This window comes from Cucurbita moschata, unplaced genomic scaffold (genome assembly GCF_002738365.1).
Source record: "Cucurbita moschata cultivar Rifu unplaced genomic scaffold, Cmos_1.0 Cmo_Scf00043, whole genome shotgun sequence".
Classification (NCBI taxonomy): Eukaryota; Viridiplantae; Streptophyta; class Magnoliopsida; order Cucurbitales; family Cucurbitaceae; genus Cucurbita; species Cucurbita moschata.
Window position 1 is genome coordinate 1,689,997 of NW_019268559.1, and position 12,562 is coordinate 1,702,558.

Sequence of the window (12,562 nt, forward strand, 5' to 3'; positions counted from 1 at the left end):
AAAAAAAAAAAAAAAAAAAAAAAAAAAAAAAAAAAAAAAAAAAAAAAAAAAAAAAAAAAAAAGTACCTAGGAGGCCGAATAACAAAATTGATGAACTGATCCATCATATCGATTCCAAGAGTCCCCGACAGCCACTCCACCTCATAGAAATGGAAATCCCAAGTCAAAAATTCAGTTCACCATTCTTCAAAAAGAAGCTCCACAAGCATCTCAAACACCAAAACCACTTCTCGATCTGCAAAACCAAAAAAAAACACCATAAACAACCCACCACAGCAAAATCAACCAACGACGAAACCCTCAACGAATGAACAAAATCACAAACACATTACTCGGTAGTAAGCATATCCAGATCCAGAATCATCCGCATAAGTCAAGGAGGAGACCAAAAGATACGGCTACAAAAACAGCAGCAAACAAAGGCAACCCAGCTGGTGGCCCCTCGAAGTGATAATTCCTTTGACGCAGCTGTTTCTCGTCCAGAGTTTCACGATCATTGAAAAGTCCCTACGAAGTACTTCCCGATATCGAAACTTGCCCGTCTTCTCGAGAATCGTATGGTCTACAGAAGAGGGAAATAGAAAAATTAATGGAAGTTACGTCGAGACAATTATCCAGAATCTTTCTGGTGCATTGATGTGCTGTTCCTATGCCGCCATGGGATTTTCCTTCAGCAGTTCGCTTTAACAAAGTGTATATTCTTCTAGATGCAACTAACAATTTAATTTCTAAATGTATAACCATTTATGAATTTTCATTTATTATAACTTTAAATTTGGTAACAATTTGACCTCTATTATCAAAATTAATCATAATTTTTTTTAATAAATCTTAATGCTCATTTTTCATTACTAATTCTAAAGTTATTAAATTTTGACGACTAAATTATAAAAATAAAAAAAATGAATTTAACTCGTTATAATTTTTATTTAATGTTTAAATGTTAATCTTTTAGCAATTGTTTTAATCATTATAGTTAATTTTGTTTATAAATTATTTGGTAAAAAGGTAACGTTCTTATGTTGTTTGATTAATTCATCATTAAACGTTGGCATTAAACGTGGTCAAGTGCCAAGTGGTAGGTTGTGAAATAAATATTATTTATTTATTATTTTTTTTTTAATGTTCTATGGATTAAAATTTAATGATGACGACTTAAATAATATTTTTATTTGCAGTTTCAATAATTAAAAGCTCGTTAGGTCATGGAGCTATTTATAGCTTAGTGAACATTTATACGTAGTAAGACAGATATTATCATATTGTACATACTTAAGTCATCAATACAAATCTTATAGGCAATATTCTCCTTGCATTTTCTCTATTCTGTTCTTTGTGTTCATCTAGATCAAGTATGTGCGTTTTTGTGTGATCCTAACATTATTCTCATAAATATTCTCCCGAGTAGTACTTTTTTATACTGGGTACCTGTATAAAGTACTTCACTTTTTTTAATATTCACTAATATACACTTCACAAGTGTGTGAACCCGAACATATCTCAAATATTCTGGTAGAACAATCATTTGACTCTATTATACTTAATCGTAAAGAAACCCCACAACGAAAATGGTTACTAATTCCGAGTCTCCAACGGGAAAAAGGGGTTCAGTGAAAACATGCACAAGGCCAACAGTCGAAATCGAAATGTTTGTAAACACCCTGGAGAAAGATTATATAGATGTATGAGCATTCATAGGGTGAATTTGGGTACAGCAGAGTGGTTGCTAGACTAATCAAGAAAACTTAAAAATGTTCTATGATCTAATATTTGGTTGTACTATGCCGTGAAGCTTCCACCCACCTAGTCCCGCCAAAGCAAATGCCTGAATAGATTACAATGGGTAAGGATCAGTAGGAGAAAGAGTTATTCAAAAGCTACTTGGCATTATAGTGAAAGCATGCATATACTAATAACAATATGAACATATTTTGTTCCACAGAATAGTATATACCATGCGAGCCTGACTCTTGATCCGAAAAGAAAAGAGAAAATGTGAGTATCATAAACCTTGAAGAACAGGCTCAACATTTATAACCAGGCTCCAGAACATTGTGATCCTTACGCAAAAGCTATCTAAAGCTCCTGCAGCAATTAGTGATCACATCCTTTCACCATGACACTTAACTCCATGACAATCGCCCAGTTCAACTGGATGTTATGCTCTAATCTAATACGGCGTTATGCTCTAATCTAATACGGCGCTATGCCACAAACAGTTAGAATCATATCATGTAAAGAAATTCCCCTAGGAAGGAAAGCAGGGTTCTTATCTCACCTATAAAGACTCTCTAGCATTGCTTACAATAGGATGTGCATCTTTGGCTAAATGGTTAATTAATCTTTAATAGTCAAAAGGCCTAGAAAGGATGAACCAGACACCGCAAACCGGTCATTATTGGAGTAAATGATTCGGGACTCTTTTGAATCAATCTTTTCAAAGAAAGAGAGTGCCAAGAAACAAAACATACCCCTCACTTTTGGAAGGTTCGGAAAGGTTCGGATGCTCAACATCCTACCACACATTGACTAATGGTGGTAGGACAACGGATTTGAAAATTGACCTCCATTTTAAAACCCCGACCCTCCATGTTGGGCAGGAGCTGCTTAACTTCCAGCATTTGAAGAAATATGTCTCAGATTATATCAGTTTTGTTTGATCCTAAAGAAAATACATTCTGAAATCGAGAATATAGTAGCATAGATTGGTTATTGTATTAGACGTGGACGTGCATTTTCTGCAACGTTGCATGAACAGCTCTGTAATCCAGCGAAGATTTCGTGGGATCAAATCTACCCAAACTACAAAGGAAGTTTATTTTCGGGAAATAGAAATGAAGTATTGGTATCCAAATTGTTTTTAAAAAGAAAAGTCAATTTTCCTCTAAGTTTAACTGAGGGCAAATAATGTGAAACCACAACGAACATCACTTATATTCCTACGGTACTGTATGTACATATTCAATTATAATACATGCTTACTCAGCCATCCATAAAATTCGAAAGTTAAATCAATCACATCAATCAGAAGGATTAAGGCCTGACCTCCTCCCATGATTTTCCCGAAGCCTCAAGCAAAGCAGCATTGCATGTCTTCAGTTTTATGGAGGAGCCACTAAACATCGAGGCTGCCTCTTCCCAGCCTTTATTATGTCCCATACACCTGCATAAAAATAATTTCTGTCATACCATTTCCCTATTTAAGTTATGGTCCACATCAAACTATTATTTCACAATTCTTTGCAAGAAACCGTGCTGCAAATTTTTGTCCATTCAAAACGAGAAACATCATGTGGGAAGGTTCTTATACTTAATTCCATTCATAGAATGAGAAAATATGCCTTCATAATAGATCTTCTCCAAAATGGAACGAATACTGACATGAAAGGAGATTAAAACATGAAGTATTGCACACTGTGCAGTGTGCCAGCAAGGATGTGGAAATCACTAAAGATGTGCCAGCAAGGATGAGAACCCACATTAGTTAGAGAGGGAAACGAAGCATTCCTTACAAAGATGTGGAAATCAATCCCTAATAGACGTATTTTAAAACTGTGAGACTCACAGCGATACGTAACAGGCCAAAGTGAACAATATCTGCTGGCGGTGGGCTTGAGTTGTTATAGTTTATACAAGAACAACAAATACATGAATGAAGTATAGGAAACATGTTGCGCAAGTGCCGTGGGGGAGCAACATTTTTCACCTCGGTGACACTGATATGACCTTACCAATTAGAAAGGTATCCACTGGTAACTAATAAACAACAATGATCTCAAAACTAAAGACGTTATTGACAACAATCCAATGCGTCCTTTGTACTTGTTTTATTTCTTGTGAAACTGTTTAACCCAACAAAGAAATGCATGTGTACCTTTTCATAAATAGAGGCAATAAGACTTACATGACAGTAATTATGTCATTCCTCGAATAATTACTGATAACCTGCTGAAGGTGCTCCGCAGTTTGACCATCCATGGCTGCAATGGAATAAAAACTGGGAATGAAATGAACCTCAGCTTCCGAAAAACCAACAACTTGCTCCTGCATTATCTGAAGTGTTTCTCTGGTCCGCTTGGCATCACTGCTCCAGTAAATGCAAGTCGAAACCCAAACGCTAGACAGTTAGATTCTCTAATTTTTGTCCTGAATACCCTACTTTAATACAAAGAATTGAAGAGAAGTGATTAATGGAAATAGGAAAAACCTAACGAATTAAGTATTCAGACCTATAAACATGTACTGCAAGGAATTCTAAGTTCTAACAGGATCAATCGAATGAAGGGGAGAAAAAGACATCGGGAAAGCGTATAATCAGTTGAAGATAAACCTAACCTGGATAAAATAAGTTCAGGGATCCAGTTCAATTCTTGTAGTTTCTGAGCAATTTTAATAGCGTCAACTTTTCCATCTTTACTCAAGGGGCGATCGTGATCTAGTGAACAATGATAAAAGAGAACAAAAGAAATTGACATTTGATCTTAACAGAGCCATAATAGAATACGATGAAATATCACAATGAAGGAGCATCAGAGAAAATTATTGTTAATCATCGCTATGTAGACAGGCAAATAATCTGATAGATTTGAGAATGTCACCTCGCATTGAAAGTTTTTGCCGCGAACTCCTGGCATGGCGAAGCAGAATAAGGCGACGAGCAACAGATTCCGATTGAGAGGTAGCTTCCTCAGTCGCCACTTGGCTCTCCGCCGTCTGAATAACCGTAGATGGCCATTGAATAGCGTTTCTCCCCCTCGCGAAGGAGCTTGCATGTTGAATTTTAAGAAACTGTGGGTGTTGATGAATGTGATTACAACAAAATGAAGCATTCATTGTACAGAATCTTCGAATCACTTCCGGAATGTGTTCGATTCGACCAGAGAGGCGACAGAGCCGAATGAGCTCGGAGAAGCTACGGCGAGGTTAAATCTTGAAACAGTACTGATAATCGGTGGTTGATTCTTCCTAATCGAATACCAGCCGCATCGTAGTTGGTTTGATTCGCTCAATGGGATGTATCGCCATGCTTAAATCGTCAATAAGCTGAATCAATCTCTGGAAACAACTCGAGAGTTCCTCGCTCGAATCTATAGAACGAGAATAGGAAGGGAGCTTAACGAATAGACGAGTAGATAAGGCTTTGGAACTCCCAAATCATTTTTTGTCGGACACTAATAATAATTACAAATAAAATAAAATACAAATAAAAATTAAAACTTCATTTTGTCCATTAAAAATAATAATAGTAACCCAATTATTTATTAATTCTTAATTAAACCCTTAATTTATCACAGTCTTCCGTCACGGTTAGTACAATTGTGAGATCTTTAATATGACTCTAATATAATTTGTAACAGCACAAATTCATTAGATATTGTCTATTTTAGGCTTTCCTTTCTATCCTGCCATTTGTAACCGCCTAAGTAGATATTATCCTCTTTGGGCCTTCTCTTTGTTGGGCTTTCCCGACTACCATTTGCAACAATTCAGTCCACTCGCTAGTGGATATTGTCCTTTTTGGGCTTTTCGTTCTGTACAACTATTTGTAAGAGTTGCTAGTTGATATTGTTCCCTTCGGAATTTTCCTTATGGACTATCATTTGTAAAAGCCGCTAGCAGATATTGTTCCCTTCAAGTTTCTGGACAACTTTTGTAAAAGCAGCTACCCTTCGGGTTTTCCCTTATGGACTATCATTTGTAAGAGCCCCTAACAGATATTGTTCTCTTCAGGTTTTTTCTTTTGGACTACTATTTGTAAAAACTCAAGTCCCCCGTGAGCTCTTTGTTGGACTTTCCCATTTGGACTACCATTTGCAACAACCCCAAGTCCACCACCAGTGGATATTGTCTTTTTTGGACTTTTCCTTCTAAACAACTATTTGTAAAAGCCACCGGCACATATTGTTCCTTTTGGGTTTTCCCTTATGGACTACCATTTGTAAAAGCCGTTAGTAGATATTGTTCTCTTCACGTTTTTACTTTTGGACTACCATTTGTAAAATCCCAAGTGCACCGTTAACCTATATTGTCCTCTTTGACATTTTCATTGCAGGGTTTTAAAACACTGCGTGACAGTAAGAAATTTCCACACCTTTATAAAAAAAAACTTCATTCCCCTCTCTAACCAAAAATAAGTCGAGAGATTTCCACACAGCTATAAAGAAAATTTTGTTCCCCTCTCCAATGGATATGAGATCTCACATACTGATTGATTACTCAAAGTTGCAACCAAGTCGTAGCTTTCTTGATGCTAATTCTTGGCTGCCTTTTGTCATGATGAAGAGCTGAAAATGCTTGTATGGTCTGTTTAGAGCTCCTATGGATGTAGTAAAAATGTTTAGTCTTAATCCACAGCAGGTTGGAGGTTAAGAAGCTAAGAAAGGAAGCTCCTTTTTATATTCTTTCCTTCCTCTCTCCCTCTAAAAATGTCATTTATGCAATCTTAAATATTATGATTAAGATTAAGAGGGTTAATTTTTATAAGCCACTGGTTCGATGTAGAGTTGTGGTTCATAGAGGTAGGTTTCAATTTTCCGCGCTTATAAGGCTGCAATGTGCTTCAGACAACAGAGCTCTGCTGGGGAAACGAATAAACTCTTGTGTGATTGATAGGTAGAAAAGAGTGGAGAAGAAGAAGAAGAAGAGCATAATGACATTTGGGTTTCTCAGAAGAGCCCGGAATTTAATCGGCGTAGCGTCCACCACCGTTGCGGCGGCGTTTTTTTCTTCTAGTATTGCGAGTTCCGGTTCCAAAATCGCCGCCATGGACGATCTCCATCTTCAGAATCTCAGGACCAAGCTTTGCATCATCGGTAGTGGCCCGGCTGCCCACACCGCCGCCATATACGCCGCCCGGGCGGAGCTCAAGCCGATTCTCTTTGAAGGATGGATGGCCAACGACATTGCGCCAGGCGGCCAGCTCACAACCACCACCGAAGTGGAGAATTTTCCCGGATTCTCAAACGGCGTACTCGGAATGGATCTCATGGACCGATGTCGGAATCAATCTCTCCGTTTCGGAACACAGATTTTCACCGAGACGGTTAACAAAGTCGATTTCTCCACGAATCCTTTCAAGATTTTCACCGATTCAAAAGCCGTACTCGCGGACTCTGTAATTGTCGCCACAGGGGCTGTTGCTAAGCGTTTGTCGTTCCCAGGCTCCGGCGATGCACCAGAAGGGTTTTGGAATCGCGGTATATCGGCTTGTGCAGTGTGCGATGGCGCCGCCCCGATTTTCAGGGATAAGCCATTGGCGGTGGTCGGAGGTGGGGATTCAGCCATGGAGGAAGCGATTTTCCTCACCAAGTACGGCTGCAAAGTGCACATCATCCATAGACGGGACGCTTTTAGGGCATCAAAAATCATGCAGCAGCGGGCACTCAGCAACCCTAAGATCGACGTGCTTTGGAATTCTGTGGTGGTTGAGGCCTATAGCGACGGAGACAGAGGGGTTTTGGGAGGTTTGAAAGTTAAGAACATTGTTAGTGGAGAGTTGTCCGATTTGAAGGTTTCTGGGTTGTTCTTCGCAATTGGGCATGAACCGGCAACCAAGTTCTTGGATGGGCAGCTTCAGCTTGATTCCGATGGCTACGTCGTGACGCAGCCGGGGACAACTCGAGCCAGTGTTCGTGGAGTTTTTGCAGCCGGAGACGTTCAGGACAAGAGATATAGACAGGCCATTACTGCTGCTGGAACTGGTTAGTGCTTTCAACTTCCTTGTTATTTCCCCTTGCATTTGATATTCAAAACTTCTCAAATCAAGTTTGGTGTTATAATAAAGACTTGGGGTTAGAGGGACATAGCTCAAACCATGAATTTTGCCAGATTTGTTGCACAGAAACATGATTGTATCGACCCGTCTAGCCATTACTTGAACGAAATTTCTTGTAGCGACAAATTTACAATGATCTCTACACTCTAGGACATAGCTCACCGTCAATAGATATTGTACTAGAAAGAGGTTTCCGTACCCTTATGTTTTTTCATTCTCCTCTCCATATATAGGATCTCACGATCCACCCTCTTCTAGAGGGCAATATCCGTTAGCAGTGGGTTTAGACTATCACGAATGTTATTAGAGACATGCACTGGGCGGTGTGCAAGCGATGCTAGCGGTGGGCTTGGACTGTCACAAATGTTATTAGAGATAGACATTGGGCGGTGTGCAAGCGAAGACGTTGGACCCTCAAGGGGGTGGATTGTGAGATCTCACATCGGTTGGGAAGAGGAACGAAACATTCCTCATAAGGGTGTGGAAACCTCTCCCTAGTATGCGAAGGAAGCCCAAAAGTGAAAACCGACAATATCTATTAGTAGTGAGCTTGGGCTTAGCCAAATTTCTACGGAAGTTCAGCTACCATGTACTAGTTTATGGATCTGACAATATTTCATCGGGTTCTTGCTTTCTGTGTTTAATGATATTGATTCAGTCTGTTATCCTTCGATTCAAATGGAACCAAACTTTGTTTAATTTAGTGTTTTCAGGGTAATTCTGTTCAGTTCTCATATTGTGGCTGATTCTGTTGAAATAATAATGCAGGATGCATGGCTGCTTTGGATGCAGAACATTACCTGCAAGAAATTACTTCTGAAAACAGTAAACTGTAAATTTTGATTACTTCTTCAGTAATTCAAAACCTAAACCCCATCAATCCTTCTCTCATCCTTGATGAATATGTTTACCACTTCCCATAATGTATTTTTTAGATATTTTTTTAAGGGTAAGAATATTTTTTAGATATTTATTAATTTAGCTAATATTATTTATATTAAAAATAATTCTCTATGAAAAAATCTTAAAAATAAAAAATAAACCTCACAATTAGTCAAAGTCTTTCAGTTTTTTTTTTTTTTATAATTATAATAATTAATTTTTTTTAGAAGAAACAACTGTATCAATTACTTGATTTTGTAAGATTTGTTAATTTTAAAATAGCTTTAATATGATATTAATTACCCTCTTAAAAGACAATGTTTATATGGTTAAAAAAATAAAATATTATTTCATAATTATTGAAATTAAATAATAAGAGGTATATGGTAGTAAAAAAAAAAATATTTTATTTTATTTTTTATTTTTAACAAAATTCATGAGCACAAATAAAATAAAACCTCAAAAAATGAATTTGCACCTAATTACAATATATATATATTTTTTTTAATTTTTTGAGTTCAATTATAATTTACAATTTAGAATTTACATCTGACCGTCGCCAATTTCACCCTTCAGTCGTGAGTTCTTGTTGATTCCATCACAATCCTGCAACACTGCAGATCCGCCATTCTCCTCTTGATTCTTCTCCCTACAACCACTGTCGAAGGAATCCATTGAAGAGGAAGAAGAAGAAGAAGAATGCAGAATTACCCAGAAGAGCTTCGAACGCCGCCTGTGAGGCTAATATCGCTCGTTGGATGCCCCGACCTTCACCCCACCATCTCCAACCACCTCCTTTCCGAGCAGCCTCCGATCCACACCCTTGCGTTCCCCGACCTCTCCAATATCTCCTTTCTCCTCCCTCTTCCTTCCTCCAAGGAATCCTCTGAACCTTCTCTTTCCACTCCTCCTCCCGGTATTCTCAAGAGGGATTGGCTTCTTAAGCGTCGGACCAAGGTTCCTGCTGTTGTTGCTGCTCTTTTCCCCTCTCTTCATGTTTCTGGCGATCCTGCCCAGTGGCTTCAGCTCTGCTCCGATCTCGATCACCTCAAGTACTTCCTTTTTACTTTGCACTGTTCTTTGTTAATTGAACTACCAATTTAATCTGAAATCAATTTGATTCGATTTCCAGAGCTGTGACTCGTTCGAGGAACATCAAGTTAGTTGTCATTATTGTCCATTCTGATTCCAAAGGTAAACACATTGTCCACGGCTGATTGTTCATTTTTTGTAATTATATATACATTTAAGGTTTTCAATGCAGATGATATCAACGAGGATCGAATGATTGCTCTGCGCAAACGTGCTGAAGTGGACACGAAATATGTCATCTTTGTTAAGCCTAATGATGCTTCGGATTTATCGCAATCCCTTCACAGGCATTTCCCTTTTCTTGCATTTCCTCCATGTTTTTGCAACGCACGTGCACTTGTTTGTTACCAACTTGAAAAGCAGCAACTTCGTGAATATTATTTGTAACGCCCTTGCGCAGGCTACGGAACTCCTTCTCAGAGCTAGCAAATGTATACTATAAAGATGAAGGAAGGAAGCTGAAAACACGAATTGAAAAGAGGACCTCCAGTTACACTGAGTTGAATATTCGGTATTGCTTTAAAGTAAGTTCTCTTCTCTCACAACACAGTAATCAAACTTCTCAAATGATTCATAAGGATATTCTACAATTTACTTCCATTTAACGGATTTTTACCTAAGAATGAAATTTTGACTGGTCCTGATCCATGGTAACGTTATTCAGTCACCTCTGCCAACATTATTGCTTAGACTTATCTGAAGAGGGTCTTGAAGATAAATAATGCACTCTAACAATTTTTAGAAAATAGACGTTTTTCAAAGATCTACCCTTTCAGCCTTTATCAAGTTCGTGTTTGAAAAAATAATTACGATAGAAGAGTACAACTCTAGTTAGTAGAATGTATTTTAACATCAGAAAGGTGCATAGCTTGGCAAAAAAATCCCCACAAGTAGGTAACAGTACCACAATTCTTCGTATTACACTGTATACAGAAATTCTATGCTTGCATATGTTGTTTGTTCTGGAGTTGTTCGATTGGTCTTGATTCGTCTTTATGCCATCCTGTGCTAGGCTGCCGTTTATGCAGAGTTCCTAAGTGACTGGATTGAAGCTTTACGCTTTTATGAGGATGCCTACAACAAGCTGTGGGAGGTATATTGTTGTTTACAATGTTAACTTTCATTTTCTTTTGCGTGTGCCAGTTGAGTGATGCTTTATTTTGGGATTTTGGGTTGTTTATTGTCATATGTTTGGCTTTTTATTGTTATAAATCTTAGTTAAGTGGTAGATTGAGATAAAGTCAAATACCTTATTCATGTTGTGCTTTGCTGCAATAGAATCCAACTACAATCAGCGATATTGAAAACCTATGGCAGCACCTATAGATGAAAAAACAGGATAGAGGGTTCATGATAAGGATTGTGGTGTTCCAAATGTTCCAACTGGACTTATTACACGATCCAAGGCCAAGATTCAATAAGCATTCATTCTTCATTCAAAAAATTTGATAGGCTTGATCCAACCTTTATTTTATGTGTTACAAGCTGACTCAAGTGAGGAAGGACCTTTTAGAGATTTGGAAGTCAACATTTGCAAGGTTGAAGTGGAACATGGGTGTGAGATCCCACATCGTTTGGAGAGGAGAACGAAGCATTCCTTATAAGGATGTGGAAACCTCTACCTTATAAGGACGTGGAAACCTCTCCCTTATAAGGAGGAGAGACATGTATCTTTGCCAATCACAGTTGGAGAGGGGAATGAAAATACATGTCCCTCCTCATACTCACATTTCTTGTAGTGGACATTTGAACATGGATCTTTGCCAATCACAGTTGGAGAGGGGGGGAATGAAGATACATGTCCCTCCTCATACTCACATTTCTTGTAGTGGACATTTGAAAGGTAGTGGGAAGGTACGTCAATCATGGTCCTAACTTCTTTTAGTGGACATTTGAAGGGTTGGAGGTTTCTTGTGTGGAGAAGCTATAAATATCAGACTTTGGATGTATGGAATTGAGCTCTCAAGTTGATACTTTTACTATTAGAAATTTGAGCATCATCTTTGTCATTTCTAAGATTTCAAGTAATTCTTGTGGTAGATTGCATTTGAGCCATTCAATCAAACCTTAATTAAGTTCGATTGTGGAGTAACTCTATTTCTTCTTTCTTTGGACGTATGTCGTCTTGATGTCTCTTCTTTTGCTTCTAGGTGATGTTCATGTGAGTATGAGGAGGGACATGTATCTTTGGACCACCAATCCTCAAGCATACTTTTTCATCTAATTCTTTTTTTCACTTATTATGTGTCCCTTCGCCCTCCTTCCTTGGAGCCTTTGCTTTCTCTTTTATTTTATTTTTTTCCTTGGTTCGCAATGATGTGCGTCGTGTAGGTGAGCATCAGAGGATTTTGGCCACATTTTGTGGGGCTGTCAGTTTCCTCAAGTCATTTGAGATTGTTGTTGGGCCTCTTTTAGGGTATGCTTGGCTCGAATAGAGTTTGTTGTTCTATGATGACTCTTCAGACCCCCCCCTTTCTGAGATAAGAGGCTGAGTCCTTTGGCAGGCGTGTATATTTGTTTTTTAATGGGGTTTCTAGCTTAAGAGGAACAATGAGATTTTTAGGGGTAGAGAGATCTGCCAATGAGGTTTGGGATATTATTAGATTTAATACCTCTTTATGGGCATCGATTTCTATGGTTTTTTATAACCATCAGTTAGGTCTTATCCTTTTGGATTGGAGTGAGCTTCTTAGTTAGTGGAATCTGTACTCCTCTTGTTGGGCTGGTTTTTTTTCTACGTCCTTGCAAAATATTTCATGTTGCACTATAAATGTGCTTTTTCATTCCCAAAAAAAAAAAAAAAAAAAAAAAAAA

The 12,562-nt window shown here is 38.1% G+C and overlaps 4 protein-coding genes across 7 annotated transcripts in view; 2 read left to right on the plus strand and 2 right to left on the minus strand.

The window, feature by feature from the left end:
- Positions 1-705, minus strand: part of LOC111433838 — a 7,517-nt gene extending 6,812 nt beyond the window's left edge. The window contains exons 1-2 of one of the 2 annotated variants that reach the window (XM_023071082.1): positions 333-705; positions 67-235 (exon numbers count right to left, since the gene is read on the minus strand). In XM_023071082.1, coding sequence (XP_022926850.1) covers positions 67-107 — 41 coding nt within the window. In that variant the 5' untranslated portion in view covers positions 108-235; positions 333-705. The remainder of the gene's footprint in view (positions 1-66; positions 236-332) is intronic. The other variant, XM_023071083.1, reaches the window with a different exon arrangement.
- Positions 706-1,513: 808 nt separating this feature from the next.
- Positions 1,514-5,148, minus strand: LOC111433841 (uncharacterized protein At3g52155, chloroplastic). 2 transcript variants are annotated; one of them, XM_023071086.1, is made up of 5 exons: positions 4,599-5,148; positions 4,336-4,435; positions 3,905-4,084; positions 3,046-3,163; positions 1,548-1,825 (listed from the first exon to the last, which is right to left on the minus strand). In XM_023071086.1, exons 1-5 carry the CDS (start codon positions 4,831-4,833, stop codon positions 1,757-1,759), a joined length of 702 nt encoding a protein of 233 aa, XP_022926854.1. In that variant the 5' UTR covers positions 4,834-5,148; the 3' UTR covers positions 1,548-1,756. The 2 variants fall into 2 exon arrangements, with proteins under 2 accessions (XP_022926855.1, XP_022926854.1); XM_023071087.1 differs by lacking the exon at positions 4,599-5,148 and having other exon boundaries at positions 1,514-1,825; positions 4,336-4,490.
- A 1,311-nt stretch (positions 5,149-6,459) lies between these two features.
- LOC111433493 (thioredoxin reductase 1, mitochondrial-like) lies at positions 6,460-8,718 on the plus strand. The gene is made up of 2 exons (XM_023070531.1): positions 6,460-7,700; positions 8,543-8,718. Exons 1-2 carry the CDS (start codon positions 6,650-6,652, stop codon positions 8,608-8,610), a joined length of 1,119 nt encoding a protein of 372 aa, XP_022926299.1. The 5' UTR covers positions 6,460-6,649; the 3' UTR covers positions 8,611-8,718.
- A 493-nt stretch (positions 8,719-9,211) lies between these two features.
- The window catches only part of LOC111433751 (trafficking protein particle complex subunit 11), a 10,044-nt gene continuing 6,693 nt past the window's right edge, over positions 9,212-12,562 (plus strand). The window contains exons 1-5 of one of the 2 annotated variants that reach the window (XM_023070933.1): positions 9,212-9,708; positions 9,789-9,850; positions 9,921-10,035; positions 10,149-10,272; positions 10,761-10,841. In XM_023070933.1, the coding sequence (XP_022926701.1) occupies positions 9,356-9,708; positions 9,789-9,850; positions 9,921-10,035; positions 10,149-10,272; positions 10,761-10,841 (735 nt within the window). In that variant the 5' untranslated portion in view covers positions 9,212-9,355. Of the gene's footprint in view, positions 9,709-9,788; positions 9,851-9,907; positions 10,036-10,148; positions 10,273-10,760; positions 10,842-12,562 lie in introns of those variants that run through there. The other variant, XM_023070934.1, reaches the window with a different exon arrangement.